Source organism: Theropithecus gelada, chromosome 3 (genome assembly GCF_003255815.1).
Source record: "Theropithecus gelada isolate Dixy chromosome 3, Tgel_1.0, whole genome shotgun sequence".
NCBI lineage: Eukaryota > Metazoa > Chordata > Mammalia > Primates > Cercopithecidae > Theropithecus > Theropithecus gelada.
This window is the reverse complement of record NC_037670.1, coordinates 25,827,885-25,849,490: the sequence shown is the minus strand read 5'-3', so window position 1 is coordinate 25,849,490 and position 21,606 is coordinate 25,827,885. Positions and strand designations below refer to the sequence as shown.

Below are 21,606 nucleotides of genomic sequence, written 5' to 3'. Positions count from 1 at the left end.
TCCAGAGTAGCTGGGACTACAGGTACCCACCACCTCGCCCGGCTAGTTTTTTGTATTTTTTAGTAGAGACGGGGTTTCACCGTGTTAGCCAGGATGGTCTCGATCTCCTGACCTCGTGATCCGCCCGTCTCGGCCTCCCAAAGTGCTGGGATTACAGGCTTGAGCCACCACGTCCGGCCTAGATGAATACTTTTTAAAAATACAATTTTTTTATTTAAAAGGCATTTATTGGCCAGGCGAGGTGACTCATGCCTGTAATCCCAGCACCTTGGGAGGCCAAGGCGGGAGGATCTCTTGAGGTTAGGAGTTTGAGACCAGCCTGGCCAATAAGGTAAAACCCCATCCCTACTAAAATTACAAAAATTAGCCGATGTGGTGATGCACGCCTGTAATCCCAGCTACTCGGGAGATTAAGGCATGAGAATCACTTGAACCCAGGAGGCAGAGGTTGCAGTGAGCAGAAATATGCCACTGCACTCCATTCTGGGTAACAGAGCAAGACTCTGTCTTGAAAAATAAAATAAAATAAATAAATAAGATAAAATAAAGAATATAAAATGCACTTATTGCCTGTTATGTACTCAACATTGTTCTATCAGTACACAGCCAAGGGTGAAATAGGCCAAGGCTAGAAATGAACAAAGTTATTTACTCACAGAAAACGGGCAGTGGGCTAGGCATATTTACTCCTGTTTATTTCAAACGTTAGAAGAGAATTCCTGTACATTTCTAGGAACCATAGGTGCCCAGGATACCACCACTTTTTCTTCCTCACATTCTTCATGTTTCTCTAGCCGCAGAGCAAAATATAGATAGGAAAACACTATCTACAGTGTTCAACACAATAAGAACCCGGAGAGGCAGAGGAAACTGGATGGGTCTGAATTCCAACTCATCAGAACAGAAGCTGAGTTTCAGTGTGACCCAGAGCCTGAATAGTTTTCATTTAGGATTGGTCAAAATGAGTTCCAGGCTGGGAGCATGGTGGCTCATACCTGTAATCCCAGTACTTTGGGAAGCTGAGGTGGGAGGATCAATTGAGTTTGGGAGTTTGAGACCAGCTCAGGCAATATAGTGAGACCCTATCTCTACAGAAAATTTAAAAAGTAGGCATGATGGTACATACCTGTAGTCTCAGCTACTTGCGAGGCTGAGGTGGGAGGATCACTTGAGCCAAGGAGGTCGAGGCTGCAGTAAGCCGTGATCACGCCACTGCACTCTAGCCTGGGTGACAGAGTGAGACCCTGTCTCAAAAAAAAAAAAAAGAAAAAAATGAGTTCTGCATCTTTCTCACAGCCTCTCTATGAATTGAGAGATGACATAGGATGACTGTTTTTTGTTTTGTTTTGTTTTGAGACTGAGTCTTGCTCTGTTGCGCAGGCTAGAGTAGTGCAGTGGCACGATCTTGGCTCACTGCAACCTCCACCTCCCGGGTTCAAGTGATTCTCCTGCCTCAGCCTCCTGAGTAGCTGGGATTACAGGTGTGCACCACCACGCCTGGCTAATTTTTGTATTTTTGGTAGAGACAGAGTTTCACCCTGTTGGCCAGGATGGTCTCAGTCTCCTGACCTCATGATCCACCCGCCTTGGCTTTCCAAAGTGCTGGGATTGCAGGCGTCAGCCACCACACCCAGCCAGGATGATTTTTTTTTTTTTTTGAGATGGGTGGAGTCTTGCTCTGTCGCCCAGGCTGAAGTGCAGTGGCCGGATCTCAGCTCACTGCAAGCTCCGCCTCCCATGTTTACCCCGTTCTCCTGCCTCAGCCTCCCGAGTAGCTGGGACTACAGGCGCCCGCCACCTCGCCCAGCTAGCTTTTTGTATTTTTTAGTAGAGACGGGGTTTCACCGTGTTAGCCAGGATGGTCTCTATCTCCTGACCTCGTGATCCACCCATCTCGGCCTCCCAAAGTGCTGGGATTACAGGCTTGAGCCACCGTGCCCGGCTGAGGATGATTTTTTTAACCATGTGTTTGCCACCTTCTCCGCGGCCTCTGCTGCTCAGCCTATGAATAGTTAGGTTGGTCGGCCATCTACAATTTATCTTTCATATCTTTCCCCCAGAAAGCCAGTGTACCTGTGATGCGAGATCAATCCTGACAGCTCACAGAACGAGTCTGGTCTTCTGCAGAGCACACTTGCTAAGTCCCAGACTCTGCAGTAAGCCTGGCTGGCTTCGCGTTACACCCCTGATCTTCGGGGTGACTTTGAAGTAATGATTGAGCTTCTCTATGACTCAGTTTCCTCACCTCAAAAATATGGATAACCTACTGTCTCCCTTACATGCTTATTGTCAGGACTGAGTAAATTCACATCCATAAACCACAGTCCCTGGCACACAGTACATGCTCTATAAATGTTAAAGTGATAGTTACTATATTAGCTATTATTAGTGCAGTAGACATGTCCCTGCCTGAGCTTCCATTATCTTGTCTGCAAAATGAAGAGATGAACCAGGAATGAGATTAAAGTTCTCTTCTAGCTCTGAAATCTGCAAGTCTGGCTTCCCTGATTTGCTTCATCCATTTTTTTTTTCCCCACATGGCACTATATGTGCCCAGGCAATATGTAACGAATAGGAGTTTCTTCTATTTTCTTATAGACACAATTAGAAGAGTGAATTTCATTACACTGACAAACTCAGGGACCAGGCTGGGCGCGATGGCTCACACCTGTAATCCCTGCATTTTGGGAGGCCGAGGTGGGTGGATCACTTGAGGCCAGGAATTTGAGACCAACCTGGGCAACATGGTGAAACCCTGTCTCTACTGAAAAGACAAAAATAGCCAGGTGTGGTAGTGCACACCTGCAGTCCCAGCTACTCAGGAGGCTGAGGCAGGAGAATCACTTGAACCGGGAGACGGAGGTTGCAGTGAGCTGAGACCACAGCACTGCACACCAGTCTGGGCAACAGAGTGAAACTCCAGCTCAAAAAAAAAAAAAAAATTGACCACACACTGGGCGGCTTACAACAACAGCAGTGTCTTGTCTCACAGCTCTGGGGCCAAAGTCTGAAACCCAGGTGCCTGCAGCGTTGTTTCCTTGCAGAGACTCTTGGGGAGAATCAGTCCCATGCCCCGTCCCTCTCCTTGCATCTGGTGTTGCCAGCAGGCCTTGTGTGCCTTGGCTTCTAGAGGCTTCACTCCAGTCTCTGCCTCTGTCTTCTCACAGCTTTCTTCTCCGTGTGTCTCTGTGTTTCGAATCTCCTTCCGCCTTTCTCTTATAAGGACACTTGTCGTTGGATTTAGGTCCCACCCTGTGTTGGTCTGTTTTGTGCTGCTATAATACAATGCCAGAGACTAGGTAATTGATAAAAAATGGAAATGGATTTCATATAGTTCTGGAGGCTGGGAAGCCCAAGGTCAAGGCACTGGCAGTTTTGGTGTCTGGTGAATTGGGCGGATCCCTTGAGGCCAGGAGTTCGAGACCAGCCTAGCTAACATAATGAAACCCCATCTCTACTAAAAATACAAAAATTAACTGGGTGTGGTGGCACACCCCTGTAATCCCAGCTACTCGGGAGGCTGAGGCACAAGAATTGCTTGAACCCGGGAGGCAGAGGTTGCCGTGAGCCGAGATTGCGCCACTGCACTCCCGCCTGAGTGACAGAATGAGACTCCATCTCAAACAAAACAAAACAAAACAAACAAACAAAAAACTTAAAAAAAAAATCCCAAAACAAATATATCTCTTATTTCCACGGAACAAATATACAAATATCCTTTTTTGGTCTTAAATATTTTAGAAAATAACATCAAAAGCAATAACAACCTCTTGTAGCTTCTAAAAGAGCTTTGAGAGTTGCAGAACACTTAGGAGCAGAGAGCAGGAAATACGGTCTGACTAAACAGAAGAAAAGGAAATTACCATTTCCCTGCTTGTCTTCAGCACTGTTTATGTAAAAATATTCTGACCTCTTAGATGTTCTGAGTTTCAGGATCCTCCTCCTAGGCAGACCGGAAAGCTTCAGGGCTGACATCTTTACTTTTTGTTTCCAGGCAACAATGGAGAGTCAGCATATGAAGAAGAATTTTTAATTAAAGACAGCAGGGAAAGAAATAGAATCTCCATTTTATTTAACTCTTGGGAAGGGAGGGTTTCACACACTGACCTTCAGCAGTTTTTCCCAGTTCATAAGCCAGGGGCCTAATTAAGTTTCTTTAGATTTCTGCCCCTTCCCCAATTTACTTCCTGTATCATAAAGGTCTTCCATGGACCCAAATAAAGTTTAAGAAATACTTGAAAATACCTGGTAACACAAAAGGTCTTTGAATTCCCAACTACCTCAATGGCAATTTCATTTCATTCACTGTATTTTAATTCCTCCACCTGCAGAAAGAAAAACTAAAAAACAAACAAACAAAAAACCCTCTTTTTACATTATCAATAAATTTATTTTTCCTTAAATACATTTTCAACAAAAACATGCATAGTTATGGATTTTAATTATGGTTTATGTAGCTACATTCTACCTCCCCGAGGACAGATTATCCACATAAATTATTTGGAATTCTTCTACTAAGGAAATTTGTCTATTCTCCCCATATTTTCATTTATTCAATATTTACTGATATCAACATAATCTCAAGAATATTTATTTTATACCTCGCATTATAAACAGATACTACTTTATTTTGTTGCTCAAATTGTCCCAGCTTTGGCCATGGTGGTCTTATATCATACTTGGCCGAAGGAAAAAAAAAAATAAGAGAAAATAGAGTGTCTACTGTCTGCAGGTGCTGAGTTTGGTCTTTTTGCTCTTTAAATTTATTTTTATTTTATTTTATATTTATTTTTCTGAGACCGAGTCTCACTCTGTCATTTGGGCTGGTGTATGGTGGCGCAATCTTGGCTCACTGCAACTTCCACCTCCTGGGTTCGAGCAATTCTCCTGCCTCAGCCTCCGGAGTAGCTAGGATTACAAGTGCCCACCACCACGCCCAGCTAATTTTTTGTATTTTTTTTTTTAGTAGTGATTGGGTTTCACCATGTTGGCCTGGGCTGGTCTCAAACTCCTGACCTAATGTGATCCACCTGCCTCAGCCTCCCAAAGAGCTGGGATTACTGGCGTGACACACGCCCAGCCCCTCAAATTTATTTTTAGTGGTGCTCACTTTCATTTTTTTCTTTTTCTTTTCTCTTTTTTTTTTTTTTGAGATGGAGTCTCACTCTGTCGCCCAGGCTGGAGGGCAATGGTGCAGTCTCAGCTCACTGCAACCTCCACCTCCCGGGTTCAAGCGATCCTCCGAGTAGCTAGGACTACAGGTGTGTGCCACCACATGCGGGTAATTTTTTTATTTTTAGTAGAGACGGGGTTTCACTGTGTTGGCCAGGCTGGTCTTGAACTCCTGACCTCACGATCCACCTGCCTTGGACTTCCAAAGTGCTGGGATTATAGGGGTGAGTCATGGTGCCAGGCCGTGGCATTCACTTTCTACAGCCCAGGTACCTGACAGGAACTCAAGTCCTGCTTCTTTGTACCGGTTACTTAACCTCTGCGAACTCGTTTCTTAGTAAACTGAGGATAATGCCTGATTTGCAGGATTTGAGGGAGGATTATAAATTAATGTATGCTCCAGAAAAGACCAAATGATTTTTACTTCTGTGAGGTGCCTGGAATGGTCAAATGCATAGATACAGAAAGCGGGATGGTGGTTACCAATGGCAGGGGGTGGGGAATGAGGAGTTACTGTTTCACGGGTACAGAGTTTTGGTTTGGGATGATGAAAAAGTTCTGGAGATGGGGGGATTGGAGATGCACAACGATGTGAGTGGACTTACTGCCACTGAATTGTACATTTGAAAATGGTTAAAATGGTAAATTTTATGTTATGTACCTTTTACCATAATAAAAAGTAATATATTCATTGTTGAAAATTTAGAAAACAAGTTTTAAAGCCCCTCCAAATCTTCAGTAATGTCAGCACTCAGCAGGTCCTTCTGCTGTATTTGTAGCCTTTGAATATAGTTCACATCCTAGGCATACAGTTTCGTTCTTTTCACATTGTGTCACGTTTTTCCCCATGCTGTTCAAAACTCTGTAAACATATTTTTATTAGCTGCATACTATTCTACCATCATTTATTTACTCATTGCCATATTTTTGGATGTAGTTTTTCAACAGTGTAAGCAGCACTCTCTGGTTAAATACATCTTCATTCCCATTTCAAAATACTTCTATAGCATAGACACAAGCAGAATTACTGGGACAAAAGGTGAACTTTCATTTTCGTTGTGCTTTTTTTGAGATAGGATCTTAAGGTCTTGCTCTGTTGCCCAGGCTGGAGTGCAGTGGCATGATCATGGCTCACTACAGCCTGCAACTCCTCCGCTCAAACAGTCCTCCCACCTCAGCCTCCTGCGTAGCTGGGACCACAGGCATGTATCACCACACCCGGCCTGGGTGAATATTTTTATGGCACATGATGCACCTTATGAAACTTTTTCATTGCATTGCCACCAGCTACCTAGAAGACACTTGTTTAAAAACATTCACACTAAGCCAGGCGTGGTGGTGCACACCTGTAGTCCTAGCTACTTGGGAGGCTGAGGTGGGAGGATCATTTGAACCTGGAAAGTCAAGGTTGCAGTGAGCAGTGATCATGCCACTGTACTCCAGCCTGGGCAACAGAGCAAGACTCTGTCTCAAAAAACAAACACAATGAAAACACCCCTTCTGTACCCGGTTGCCCAGTGTTCTTTAGTTTTCTTCTCTTTTTTAAAAAAATTATATATATATATTTGAGAAAAATAACAGCATCTCACTTTGTGGCCCAGGCTGGGCTGTAGTGGTGTGATCATGTCTTACTGCAGCCTTGACTTCCCTGAGCTCAGGTAATCCTCCCACCTCAGCCTCCTGAGTAGCTGGGACCACAAGCACACTCCATCATGCCTGGCTAATTTTTGTATTTTTGTAGAGACCGGGTTTCACTGCATTGGCCAGGCTGGTCTGGAACTCTTGACCTCAAGTGATCTGCCCGCCTCTGCTTCCCAAAGTGCATGGATTACAGGAGTGAGCCACCGCGCCCTGCCCAGTGTTCTTGTAAAACCCTGTTCTGCATTTAGATGAAATATGGTAAATTGTTGCAACCTGGTCCACTAACGTTCTTTACCTCCTAGCCTCCTCCTATTAATTCCCCCCTCTTAAATGTTTGCCTTATTTAGATTTAATTATTGTTGCTCAGAATCTTTTTTTTTTTTTTTTTTGAGATGGAGTCTCCCTCTGCCGCCCAGGCTGGAGTGCAGTGGCCAGATCTCAGCTCACTGCAAGCCCTGCCTCCTGGGTTTACGCCATTCTCCTGCCTCAGCTTCCCATGTAGCTGGGACTACAGGCGCCCGCCACCTCCCCCGGCTATTTTTTTGTATTTTTCAGTAGAGACGGGGTTTCACTGTGTTAGCCAGGATGGTCTCGATCTCCTGACCTCGTGATCCACCCATCTCGGCCTCCCAAAGTACTGGGATTACAGGCTTGAGCCACCGCGCCCGGCCGTTGCTCAGAATCTTAATGAAAAAAATGAGAAAACGCTGTAATCTCTGAAGTTCCTCGATTTTTTTTTTTTTTTTTTTTTTTGAGACAGAGTCTCCTTGTTGCCCAGGCAAGAGTGCACTGGTGTGATCTCGGCTCACTGCAACCTCTGCCTCCCGGGTTCAAGCGATTCTCCTGCCTCAGCTTCCCATGTAGCTGGGACTACAGGCGCCCGCCACCACGCCCGGCTATTTTTTTTGTATTTTTCTTAGTAGATACAGGGTTTCATCATGTTGGCCAGGCTGGTCTCAAACTCCCGACTTCAGGTGATCCACCCGCCTCGGCCTCCCAAAGTGCTGAGATTACAGGCATAAGCCACTGCGCCTTGCCGAAGTTCTTTGATTTTGTGTGTGTGTGTGTGTGTGTGTGTGTGTGTGTGTGTGTGTGTCAAAGGGAATCTCGCTGTCTCCCCGGCTGGAGTGCAGTGGTACACTCTCGGCTCACTGCAACCTCCGCCTCCCAGGTTCAAGCGATTCTCCTGCCTCAGCCTCCCAAGTAGCTGGGATTACAGGCGCCTGCCACCACGCCCGGCTAATTTTTGTATTTTTAGTAGAGACTGGATTTCATCATATTGGCCAGACTGATCTCGAACTCCTGACTTCAAGCGATCCGTCTGCCTCCGTCTCCCAAAGTACTGAGATTACAGGTGTGAGCCACCGTGCCCGGCCTAGTTCTTCGATTTTTTAACATCCACCACTGTAACTTAACGTATATAAAGTAACTACACCTGAGGAGCCCGGGAGTCCAGGCCCGCGGCCCTCCAGCGCCTTTGGCGTTCTGTCGCAGTGCACTACGCGTGAAAACCGCAGCGGAGCTCCAGCGACCCCCGCGGCCCAGGCTCGCGAGGGAAGTGTCCCCAGGGTCGGGCAAGGTCACTCCCGCCGGTCGGGAGGCGCTTTCTAAGCCTGACTGGGGCTAACCGAAGGAGAAGCCCGCCGCTCCCGGCTTTATTAAAAATTCGCTTACTTTCCAAGGCCGCCAACGGTGGGAAAGGTGTGCTCGTAGCATCCCTCTTGCTCGGTTCCATCCCTGGCATTCTGTCTCCTGGAAGGGTCGCCGCGCTCCACCCCACCCGCTTCGCCACGGGTTCGAGTCCTGGCGTCCGGGCGTCCGGGAGCCCGCTGTCCAGCACCGAAGGCAAGGTCGGTCCAAGCGGACCTGAGGATTCAGTGGATGTCCCCCAAGCCCCGTGGCCGCTCTAAGGCGGTAGAAGCGAGATTCCCCGGAAACCCAGGGAACCTGATGCTCGCACAGGACCAAAGCCCGAGGCCGCGGGGACCACGGAGGGACGGAGAAGCCGGGACTCCTCACATCCCACATCCGGCAGGGGAAGCCCAGCGGGTGAGCGCGGGTCCCCTCAGTCCCCGAGGGAGTGCGCCCGACGGAAACGCCCCTCGCCCGCGGGCCTCGCTTTCCTCTCCCGCGTCCTTGGGTCACTTCCCGCTGTCTCCAGCCCGAGCCCGTGGCCCCAATCTCTGGTACCTCCCTACTCTGGTCACCCTTTCCCTGGTGCCCCCTCCCCGGCTTTTCTTTGTCCCGTCCCCACCCTTGCCCGGGGCTGTCGGACTCCCCTCTTTGACACCCGGCGCCACCTCCTCGAGCTTTTCTCGTCCCCTCCCCATTCCCGGCTCCCTGGTCCCCTCCCGGAACTTTTCTGGACCTCTCCGCTCCTCCGCCCCGGGCTTTCCCTCTGCGCTCTGCGGCCCCCTCAGCACCCTTCCCGGAGCTCCTCGGGTCCTGCCCCCTCCCGGTGGTTGCCCGCGCCGCCCCGCCCCCGTTTTTAAACCTGGCGCGCGGGTAGGTGAGCGCGCTAGCCCGAGTAGATCCAGGCGCGCTCGGAGGCCGGCGCCGCAGCAGGGGGCGCGGGCTCCGCTGGCACCATGGAGTCCGAGGCGGCGGCCGGAGCCCGGAAGGCGCGGGGGCGCGGCTGTCACTGCCCCGGGGACGCTCCCTGGAGGCCTCCGCCACCGCGCGGGCCGGAGAGGTGAGGGTGGCCCCGCGCCCCCGTGGACGCGCGGAGAGGCGCGCGCGGTGGCGGTGCGGGGTGCGCAGCGAGCGGGAGCCTGGGGCGCCGCTGAACCCCGGATTCCCAGCAGAGCTCCCGAGCTCGACGGCGACGCCAAGCAAGCTCCTGAGCCGGCAGCCGGGTTCCCGGGAGGAGCTCTGAGTTCTCCCGGTTCCAACGCACAGCTCTGAAGTGCGGAGGCCCAGGATGTAGCTGGCCAGGAAAGGGGCCGACGCTTCCGTGTAGAGGAGATCTCAATTCGCCGGCCGGGGACACTGAAGTCTCGGGCTTCTAAGCCAGCCTTGCAAAGGCAGTCTCTCACTTTGACACTTTCTCGGTAGCCGTTTCTGTTGTCCCTGGATTGGAGGCTCAGCGTTCGCTGTCCCTGGGCACCAACCCTTTTAAAGACAGTAACGTTGTAGGAAATCAGATTAGCCAGGGAGGTAGGGAAGGGACCGGGTAGGCCGGGTGGGCCAGGTAGCCAGGCAGGACAAAGATTCCCTTTTTTTTTTTTTTTTTTTTTTTTGAGATAGGGTCTCACTGTGTCACCGAGGCTGGAGTGCAGTGGCGTGATCTTGCTCACGGGAACCTCCGCCTCCGGGGTTCAAGGGATTCTCCTGCCTCAGCCTCCTGTGTAGCTGGGATTACAGGTGCCCACTACCACGCCCCGCTAATTTTTGTATTTTTAGCAGAGACGGGGTTTCGCCATGTTGGCCAAACTCCTGACCTCGAGTGATCCACTAACCTTGGCCTCCCAAAGTACTGGAATTAGAGGCGTGAGCCACCGCGCCTAGCCCTCTTTTTTTTGTTTGCTTGTTTTTCATCCTACAACTCTGTAAAATCATCTCTGTAGAATCAAGCTCCTTCAGTGACCGAGGTGGCGTGATTGAAATTAACCAGGGACAAAGTCGCCAGCTATAGTTGGGGAACCCCGAATTGAAGAATTCAGCCAGGATTTGCTGGGAGAGAAATCTCTCAACTAATGGGTTCCCGGATAATAGTGTGAGATTCAGGACTTCCATTCTCAAAGCTTAACTGGAGGCAGAGAACTGGGGACGTAGCAGGAGAGAAAAAAACACAAATGGCAGTAATTTATCCACAGCCCTGAGAACTTGAGAGAAAGTTCCTGGGGGTCCAGTGCCTCTTTTTCAGGCAGGCACTGGAAATAAGATTAACTCTCCTGGCATAGTGTGAAGGCAGCAGAAGTGCCCAGGGTTCACTCTCTCTGGCGCTTGCCGTTCCAGCCCCGCGCCCTGGCGACCTTGGATCCAGACACCTGGAGATGCTGAGCTGACCAGAACGGGAAGGCCGGTAAGGTTCAGTATGGGCATTGTAGGTAACCCCTCCAGCCAGAAAGTGGCACCGTCTTTTAAAATAAAGGGACCGTGTCCCTCCTACGCAGGGCCCTCCCTTGGCCATCTAACCCAGGAGCGCCTCGGGGTCTGGGAGTTGGAACCTGAATAAGTAAGGTGTTAATCAGACCTGAGTCGCATTATAGATTGGGCTCCTGTTAGCTTCTCCTTCCTAAAAAAGTAAACCCACTGTAAAATCATAGTCATAGGCCGGGCGCGGTGGCTCGGGCCTGTCTCAGCATTTTGGGAGGCTGAGGCGGGTAGATAACCTGAGGTCAGGAGTTCGTGGCGAAACCCTGTCTCTACTAAAAATACAAAAATTAGCCGGGCGTGGTGGTGCACACCTGTAATCCCAGCTACTCTGGAGGCTGAGGCGGGAGAATTGTTAGAACCCGGGAGGCGGAGGTTACAGGGAGTGGAGATCGCGCCACTGCACTCCAGTGTGGGCGACAGAGCAAGATTCATCTCAAAAAAAAAAAAAAAAAAAAAAGCATAGTCGTTTCATGGGAATTATAAGGGATGACCTCCGTGTTGGGCTTTCTTCTGCAAAGCAACAGGTTGGGAGGGGAGGGGAGAAGGCTGCCACTATCCCTTGCCTTAGAGAAAAGCTGAGTGCACCATTAGCGTTGGGCCGGTGCCACAGAGCAAATAGGACTGAGCCCCGGCTGAGGTGCCCAGAGTTGCTGTTAAAAGCCCCCCACCCAGCGTCTGGCCCTTTCTGAAGCACTTTCAGCCCCGTCAAGCACTCCTGGGGTATCTCATGTTGTCTGAGCAAATACACTCAAGCAGAGGGCTTTGTGGGCAAGATTAATTACCTCGACCATTCTTTTGTTACTCTGCATCGGTAACTCAGTTGCTTTATACTTACTGATGTAATGATTTGCTTTCATAGAATTTACCTTTCCTTTGTTATATTTTAAAATATAAATTGATGACTTTTATTTAAATTTTTTTGATGACTCTTAAAACACTGAAGAATTAGGCTGGGAAAGACGATGTATTTAATTTACAAAACACGTGTTATGTGGCCTAACGTGCAGTTATTTGTAATGTGGTAAGAAAACTTGAGTGTGGGAAAGCAGACCACTGTATTTTGATATTCACAGCACTTTAATCTGAATATTGGGAATTTTAATTTACTTCAAAGAAGGAAGCAGATAAAAGATAAATCAATTAACAAGAGATATGATTTTTAGTCCCCAATTTTTATACATATATCTAAATAATGTAAAATAATTCCTTCTTTTGCATTCAAACTTAGTTCTTAAACATAAAATTTAAAGGTGCTTGTGTGAAAATACAGATGTTTACAATTATCCAGTTTTCTTTTAAATGAAATGGGTGTGGAAGCTATTAGTTGTTTGCAGGAATAAAAATACGATAGCACACTTCCTAAGTAAGACGGATGGTTTTGGGTTTGTTTTCTGTTATGATAAGGACGTCTGTGAGAAAAATTAACTTGCAGAGAAATGTTGAACTTTAGTAACTTTTTCACTGATCGGCAGGTAGTCTGTCACGCCGAAGTAGTTCTGTCCGCGGATGTGGGTGTGGGAAGAGTTGGTGTTCCCTGGGGGCTGTAGAGCCCGCCACGCCCCTCCCCCAACCCGGGGCACGTACTTTGCAGGGCCCAGCTGGTTGCTCAGAGCGGCCAGCGCCAGTCTGTGCTCTGGTACTGTGCACCGCGCTGGGTTCTCTGCAGCCCAGCGACTAGAGCTGCCTAGCGCGGAGAAGGAACGCCTCTTGCTCAACAGCGCCCTCCCCCGACAAAGCAGGATAATTCCCCAGCTCCCAAGCCCTCTTCTGTATTTCTCAAAAATGCCATTGGCTAGAGTGGCGGTGAGGAGGGCTAACGCCTGGTGACCTGTACCAGGGCTCCTGGCAAGCAAAGCAAAACTAGAATAAAACCTCAAGTAGGCCAGGCGCGTGGCTCACCCCTGTAATCTCAGCACTTTGGGAGGCCCAGGTGGTCGGATCATCTGAGGTCAGGAGTTTAACCTGATGAACATGGTGAAACTGCGTCTCCACTAAAAATACAAAAGTTAGCCAGGTGGTGGTGGCGTGCGCCTGTAATCCCAGCTACTCGGGAGGCTGAGACAGGAGGATCGCTTGAACCTGGGAGGCAGAGGTTGCAGTGAGCTGAAATCCGGACATTGCAGTCTAGTGTGGGCGACAGAATGAGACCCTGTCTCAAAAACAAAAACGACAACAACAAAAAACCCCAAAGAAATCCTCAAGTAGAGGGAAGGCCTCAAGGCCCTGTGCTCTGAGCAGCAGGGTCACCCTCACCCACTTCATGCCCCTACAACCCCTAGGGACCTATGTCCCTCCCCTACCTGCACCTTTTTTTATCTCTGTTGCGTTTCCCTCCTGGCCACTTGCGGGCACTGCCAGGGAGGCAGTTTCCTGGAAAACATCAGGGACTGTTTGTTCTCCTGGGCCTGTCCTATCTGCCAGGCTCCCACACCTTAGCCCTAGGCCGGTCAGAGACTCAAACGGTGAGGAGAGGGCTGACCCCTACTGAAAGCCTCTCTGCACCTGTCGGTCCTCCGGCTCACAGGAAAACACACTCGCACATACCTTAAACACAGTGCTTGCCTTGTGCACATTTCTGTTCTCGCGTTTCATTATAAGATGTGAATATTTAGACATGTCCCTCACTGAACAAAGGATCCTTTTGGAAAACAATCAGAATATTTGTGGTATACTTTTTTTTTTTTTTTTTTTTGAGGCGGAGTCTCGCTCTGTCTCCCAGGCTGGAGTGCAGTGGTGCAATCTCAGCTCACTGCAACCTCCACCTCCCGGTTCAAGCGATTCTCCTGCCTCAGCCTCCAAGTAGCTGGGATTACAAGAGTGCGCCACCATGCCCAGCTAATTTTTGTATTTTTAGTAGGGACGGGGTTTCACTATGTTGGCCAGGCTGGTCTGGAACTCCTGACCTCAGATAGTGATCTGCCCGCCTCCACCTCCCAAAGTGCTGATAATTACAGGCATGAGCCGCTGCACCCTGCCTAGCATAAAACTTTTAAAGCTGCATATGTTTGTGGAGTAAAGTTTTTAAAGTGGGTAAAGGTGTGCCGAATGTTTTAACAGGGTCCAGTTAGAACTGGACGATTTACAGAAGCTATCCTTTCTCTGACACCTGCCACTGCCAAGTTAGGCCCTGTCTGATCGCAGGGCACCAAATAGCCTTCAGCAGGGCAGGATTGCTTGTGGCCATAAAGTAAGCCTGAGGAATTAGGAGTGTTTTATAATTACGAACAGAGCTTAACAAAGAAGCAGCTTCCTGTAGCCCCCAAAGAGTGAACAACTTTATGGAAAAGATTTTGTTCCAAAGAGCCTCATCACTTTCTTAGCTCATCACAGTGAATTATGAAAATATGGCTGGAGCCGGGCGCAGTGGCTCACACCTGTAATCCCAGCAATTTGGGAGGCCGAGGTGGGAGGATCACGGTCAGGAGATCGAAACATGGTGAAACCCCGTCTCTACTAAAAATACAAAAAAATTAGCTGGGCGTGGTGGCGGGTGCCTGTAGTCCCACCTACTAGGGAGGCTGAGACAGGGGAATCGCTTGAATCTGGGAGGTGGAGGTTGCAGTGAGCCGAGATCACGCCACTGCACTCCAGCCTGGGTGAGCAGAGTGAGACTCCGTCTCAAAAACAAAAAAAAAAAAAGAAAGAAAATATGGCTGGTAAAATGTAATGTCTGCAGAGGCTCCTTATAGGCTAATTTGCTCATGAATGTCATGTGCACATTGCCCCCACCCCCCGCCCCAGCGTCCCTGCAGGATGGAATGGCGTGGAGATTCACGGTGTCAAACTCCTTCCTTGTCAGGCCATAGTAAGTTTTGTCCTGTTCCTCATCTGGTTCCAATTGAACTCTGGAATCTGAAGATTTGGGGTTTCTGATGCACCGCTCCAGGCCATTTCAGCTCTTTATAAATTTATTTATTTATTTTTGAGACGGAGTCTCGCTCTGTCGCCAGGCTGGAGTGCAGTGGTGTGATCTCAGCTCACTGCAACCTCTGCTTCCCAGGTTCAAGTGATTGTCCTGCCTCAGCCTCTCGAGTAGCTGGGACTACAGGCACACACCACCTTGCCCAGCTAATTTTTTTGGTATTTTTAGTAGAGATGGGGCTTCACCATGTTGGCCAAGATGGTCTCGATCTCTTTTTTTTATATTTTTTGAGACGGAGTCTCGCTCTTGTTGCCCAGGCTGGAGTGCAATGGCACAATCTTGGCTCACCACAACTTCCGCCTCCTGGGTTCAAGTGATTCTCCTGCCTTAGCCTCCTGAGTAGCTGGGATTACAGTCATGTGCCACCACACCTGGCTAATTTTGTATTTTTTAGTAGAGACGGGGCTTCACCGTGTTGGCCAGACTAGTCTTGAACTCTTGACCTCAAGTGATCTGCCCACCTGGGCTTCCCAAAGTGCTGCGATTACAGGAGTGAGCCATAGCACCCAGCCTGAGTTCACATCCTGCCCTCATCCAGAAGCTCTTCACCATCAATTGCCAAGACTGGTTCCTCCAAGCCCTTTCTACGTCAGCCTCATCTGTGCACAGCTCCCTGCGGCCACTGCTCTCCTTGAAATACGGATCTGATAGTTGGACTCCCTGACTCAAAAATCCACCTCCAGTTCCTGTATCCAGAGTCAAACCTAAACTCAACAGTGGGTATTCAAGGCAAATGTCACTGTTTGAGCCCTTTGCCCATCACAGTGTCTCACTGGTACCATGCCAAGCTCCTCACCGCTCCCCACCTGCGCCCTCTATTTTCCTGCCACTCTGAATTTTTTTTGAGACGGAGTCTCGCTCTGTTGTCCAGGCTGGAGTGCAGTGGCAGGATCTTGGTTCACTGTAACCTCCGCCTCCCAGGTTCAAGTGATTCTTGTACCTCAGCCTCCCGAGTAGCTGGGATTACAGGCATGCACCACCACGTCCACACCCAGCTAAATTTTGTATTTTTAGTAGAGACAGGGTTTCACCATGTTGGTTAGGCTGGTCTCGAACTCCCAACCTCAGGTAATCCACCTGCCTCAGCCTTCCAAAGTGCTGGTATTACAGGCATGAGCTACCGTGACCGGTACTGCCACTCTGAATTTGATGCTCTCCTCTGCCAAAATAGTCTTAGAATCGCAAACCCACATGCCACAGATGTCTCTGCGAGGCCCTCCATGAGCCTGTTCCTGATCTTCCTTCATGCTTAGAATCATGGGTGTCTCACCATGTGATGCTTTGTAGTATGGTTATTTGCACACATGTGAGTTTCTGTGCATTAGATGGTAAAATGCTGGACCAAGGCACTGTGTCTGACTCCTTTCATCGGAATTCTTCACAGTGCCTGGGACATTTTGGGCCGCAGTAACAGAAACTGATACTGATAAAGTGTCTAAATGCTCTACAATTGATACTGATATGAACAATTGCAGGCGACTTATGTTCTGTGGTTTAAAACCTCAGGATGTCACCTTCCAATGCTCTTGCACTGTCTCTGTGTTTGTATGTGTCTGTCGTTACAGCTTGAACCTAGGGCTGACCAACACGCTTTTGGATCAAAGGGAGCCTTTGGGTTTCAGCATCCTGTAAGGTAATATATGACTTCACAACAAGTAATCTGTAATTTCCTTTTAATATAGGCGTAAATACACTTTAGTGTCTTCAACCACATAGATTTTCAACAAAGTGGAAAATAATTCAATATATTCTTTGGTATTGTTTAGTTTCCTTATACCAAGGATATTTTGTTGGATTTCTGGAATCCATTCATGTATTCATCCATTTGGTGTTTTCTGCAAAGTGCAGTTAGCCTCTCTCTTTTCTCTATACTTTTTATTTCTACTTCTCATTACATATTATGCCTTGTATTGTATTTATATAATTGCATATGAATTATATATGCATATATAAAAACTTAGATATTGAGGTATATTTCTATTGTCCTACCAGGATATAAGCTAGTGTACTGTCTAGTGCAAAGTCGACCTTCAAAATCTGTATGTTGAGGGTGGGCATGGTGGCTCATGCTTGTAATCCCAGCATTGGGAGGCTGAGGCGGGCAGATCACCTGAGGTCAGGAGTTCGAGACCAGACTGACCAACATGGTGAAACCCCGTCTCTACTAAAAATACAAAAAAATTAGCTGGGCATGGTGGCGGGTGCCTGTAATCCCAGCTACTTGGGAGGCTGAAGCAGGAGAATCACTTGAACGTGGGAGGTGGAAGTTGCAGTGAGCTGAGATCGCACCATTGTACTCCAGCCTGGATGACAAGAGCAAAACTCTGTCTCCAAAAAAACAAAACAAAAAAATCTATGTGTTGAGTAAATGATTGGCTCCAGCACAGTGGGTGCCAAGCACCTTTGAGAGAGCCTTTTCCTCCTGCCTCTGAAGTGTGTGTCGTGGTCCTGGTGGTGACCAGAATTCTCACTGCTGTATCCATCTACACTCCGTCCATTTTAGACAAGTGGCTCATGTTTAGGATTTCTGCCTGTCTCTCTGTCTCTGTCTCTTATTCTCTGTCTTTCTCCATCTCCTTTACTAAAATTAACCTTGCCTGGGCCGCCTCCACTCCTCCAGGTGCCTTTGCCTTGGTTACTCTGTAAGACTGGAAAGCTGAATACAACCCGAAGACACTCATGTGTAGGCATGAAGCTCAGACCCCTCAGACTGGTTAGAAGGAAGCTTTCCTTGTATGCCTTACACCAATAGTTTTCTTTTCTCTTCTGACGTCTCACTCTGTCACCCAGGTTGGAGTGCAGTGGTACAATCTCAGCTCACTGCAACCCCTGCCTCCTGGGCTTAAACGATCCTCCCACTTCACCCTCCTAAGTGGCTGGGACCACAGGTATGTGCCACCATGTTCTGCTAAGTTTGTAATTTTTTGTAGAGACAAGGTCTCACTATATTGCCCAGACTGGTCTTGAACTTCTGGGCTCAAGCTATCCTCTTCCCTAGGCTTCCCAAAGTGTTGGGATTACAGGCATGAGCCACTGCTACTGGCCACACCAATGGTTTTCAATCCTCATAGAATTACTAGTGGAGCTTTTAAAAATACAGATGCCTGGGTGGTTCTCCCAGGCGCTTTGATTCACTTGCTCTAGGGAAAGACCCAGGCATCGGTTTGTTTTGAGATGGAGTCTCACTCTGTTGCCCAGGCTGGAGTGCAGTGGTGCAATCTCAGCTCAACTGCAACTCCACCTCCCAGATTCAAGCGATTCTCCTGCCTCAGCCTCCCAAGTAGCTAGAATTAACAGGTGCATGCTGCCCTGCCCGGCTAATTTTTTTTTTTGTATATTTAGTAGAGATGCGGTCTCACCATGTTGGCCAGGCTGGTCTCAAACTCCTGACCTCAGGTGATCCACCCACCTTGGTCTCCTAAAGTGCTGAGATTACAGGCGTGAGCCACTGCGCCTGGCTTGTATTTTTACAGACTCCCCAGGAGGTCTTAATGTGCAGCCAGGATTGAGAGTCACCACCCTGCTTCATGCCCTGCAGGCATCCAGTCGCACCACCTACCCACAGCCGGCCTCACAGACACACTGCTGCTGCCTCCGTTTTTGTTTTGTTGTTGTTTTTTGTGTTTGACACAGAGTCTCGCTCTGTCACCCAGGCTAGAGTGTAATGGTACAATCTTGGTCACTGCAACCTCTGCCTTCCAGGTTCAAGCGATTTTTCTGCCTCAGCCTCTGGAGTAGCTGGGACTACAGGCGCTACCATGCCTGGCTAATTTTTGTATTTTTAATAGAGACAGGGTTTCACCATATTGGCCAGGCTGGTCTTGAACTCCTGATGTGAGGTAATCCACCGGCCTTGGACTTCCAAAGTGCTGCGATTACAGGCGTGAGCCACTGTGCCCGGCCACCCTGTTTTTGACTGGTTGACAATGCTGTGACTGACAAAGCATGAGCTGCAGCCATACATTGCACACTGGATATACAATTTCACTTTATATTTTTATTACAGAAAATTTCAGACATACACAAAAGTGGAGCGAATAGTACAGTGAACCCCATGTACCCATCACCAGCCTCAATAGTTATCAACGGTCTGAGCTGATCATATTTATCACCCGCAACTATGTTGTTGTTGTTAGCATATTTTATTTTATTTTATTTTGAGATAGGGTCTTGCTCTGTTGCCCAGGCTGGCGTGCACTGGTGTCATCGCAGCTCACTGCAGCCTCCACCTCCCCAGGCTCCCATCTCAGCCTCTGGAGTGGCTGGAACTACAAGTGCACACCACCAGACCCAGTTAATTTTTTTTTTTTATTTTATTTTTCAGATACGGGGTTTTGCCATGTTGCCCAGGCTGGTCTCAAACTCCTGGGCTCAATTGATCCTCCTGCTTTGGCCTTCCAAACTGCCGAGATTACAGATATGAGCCAATGAGCCACTGTGTCCCACCCCAGCATATTTTAAAGCAAATCTCAGACATGCTAGGAATTCACCTGTGAATACTTCAGTATAAATACCTAATTGTAAACATGGCTAAAAATGGAACTATGCTCATATTTCTGTCTTAGATGAATATATACATTCTGTCTGTTGCAGAATTTCTCAACCTTAGCACTGTTGGCCTTTGGGCTGGATAATTCTTCATGGTGGGAGCTAGCCTGGGCCTCGTAGGGTGTTTACCAGTATTCCTGACCTCTACTCATTAAATGTCAGTAGCTTCCCCTCAGTTCTGACAATCAAAAATGTCTCCAGACATTGCCAGATGTCCCCTGGAGGTCGACAAGCACTGGTCTATTGGATATCTTATGAAGTGAAAAACTATCATCCATTATTTATAGAAGGGTGTTTTCTCTCCCCCTTTTCTCTTCTATCTGAAAAAAAAGGATATTGAAATCAGCTTTGCAAATAAGCAGTGATCAATTGACAAACTTACTTCCTCAGAAGACTACAGAGAAAAATGCAAATAAATTAATGAATGAAAAGCAGGTCGAGGCATGGTGGTTCACACCTGTAATCTCATACTTTGGAAGGCTGAGGCAGGAGGATCACTTGAGCTCAGGAGTAACAGACCAGCCTGGGAAATATGGCTAAACGCTGTCTTTATGAAAAATATAAAGAATTAGCTGGACGTGGTGGCATGCACCAGTAGTCTCAGCTACTAAGGAGGCTCAGGCGGGAGATGCTTGAGCCCAGGAATTCAAGGCTGCAGTGAGCTATGATTGCCCCACTGCACTCCAGCCTGGGTGGCAGAGTGAGATCCTTTCTCAAAAACAAAGAAGAAAGGAAATAAGTAAAGGATGAGAGATTATGGCCGGGAGCGGTGGCCCACGCTTGTAATCGCAGCACTTTTGGAGGCCGAGTTGGGCAAACCATTTGAGATCAGGAGTTCGAGACCAGCCTGACCAACATGGTGAAACCCCGTCTCTACTAAATACAAAAATTAGCCAGGCGTGGTGGTGGGTGCCTGTAATCTCAGCTACTCAGGAGGCTGAGACAGGAGAATCACTGAACTCAAGAGGCGGAAGTTGCAGTGAGCCGAGATCGCACCACTATACTCTAACCTGGGTGAGAGAGCGAGACTCCTTCTCAAAAAAAAAAAAGATATGGGGAGGGGATATCTTAATACTTGCCATGTATGAGCAAATCCAAAGTTCTATAAAAACCTGAAATTTAGGGGTTCCAAATTTTATATACTTAAGTACTTTCTTTTTTCTTTCTCTTTCTTTTATTTCCTTTTTTCCTCAGCACATCTTTTTTATTCTGGCAGAGCAAGGGATTTGTGCCTCCAATTTCTCTATGGCAACATCTGGAAAACTTAGCTGCTTCTCTAGACCAGCGTTTCAGAGATGTCAGAGTAAATTTCCTCCAGAACCCAAGGGGTTACAGCATTTCCCATGCTGCAGGGGACAGACGGTGGAGTGGGAGAGTGGGGCTTCACCTAAGTGGGACATCAATTATCCAAGAAGAGTCAAGTCCCCTGTTTGATCACAGTGAGCCTCCTAATCTTAGAATTCAATGTTTTCAGTTGCCTTTTACCTTCCTTGAAGCACACCCTTTTCCTTGCGACTGTCTAAATTGACTGGCTGGGTCAGATTATAACTCACTTGTGAACTGGGATAGGTTTATCACCAGGTCCCTCCAATAGGTGCCTACAGTTCTCTGTTCTGATGGCTTAAATTCTGTGTGTTGTGAAGGCAAAGACCAGAGAGGAAGACTGGGGAGTTCTTTGTTTCTGGGAAAAAGCGTCCTCTAGAAGGGGTTGAGGACGAGGTTCAGGTTGATTAATGGTGTATTTGTTTCTTAAATATTAGAGTCTATTTACCCATGTCAAAGCGTCAAGAATACCTGCAGAGCTCCGGGGAGCAAGTGCTGGCCAGTTTCCCAGTGCAAGCCACGATTGACTTCTACGACGATGAGTCCACTGAGTCTGCTTCGGAAGCTGAAGAGCCAGAGGAAGGACCCCCACCCCTCCATCTTCCACCCCAGGAGGCAGGAGGTCTGCAGGAAAACGGCAGAGACCAGGGCATCAACTGAGGGCAGCGATCCTCAGGAGGGGGTGACTCCTGGGGGGAGGGTCCTCTCCCTCATGGCGACTCCTCAAGGGGCGGCGAGTGCTCCTCATCCAAATGCGTCTGTCTCTGTCTCCTGGACCCTGCTCCGGGACCTGCCCCAACGTTCTCTTGGGGACACCCGAGCCAGGACACCGCGCATCCCTGCTGAGTGTACAGAGGCTGGAGACTTCTCGGGCAGCCCCTGGCCCGCACACTACTCAGGGC

At 48.4% G+C, this 21,606-nt stretch overlaps 1 protein-coding gene across 1 annotated transcript; it reads left to right on the top strand.

Annotated features, from left to right (window-relative positions):
- Positions 1–9,401: 9,401 nt before the first annotated feature.
- Positions 9,402–21,364, top strand: RIPPLY3 (ripply transcriptional repressor 3). Its single transcript, XM_025381143.1, has 4 exons — positions 9,402–9,505; positions 10,771–10,837; positions 16,399–16,466; positions 21,142–21,364. Exons 1-4 carry the CDS (start codon positions 9,402–9,404, stop codon positions 21,362–21,364), a joined length of 462 nt encoding a protein of 153 aa, XP_025236928.1.
- The last annotated feature ends 242 nt before the right edge of the window (positions 21,365–21,606 follow it).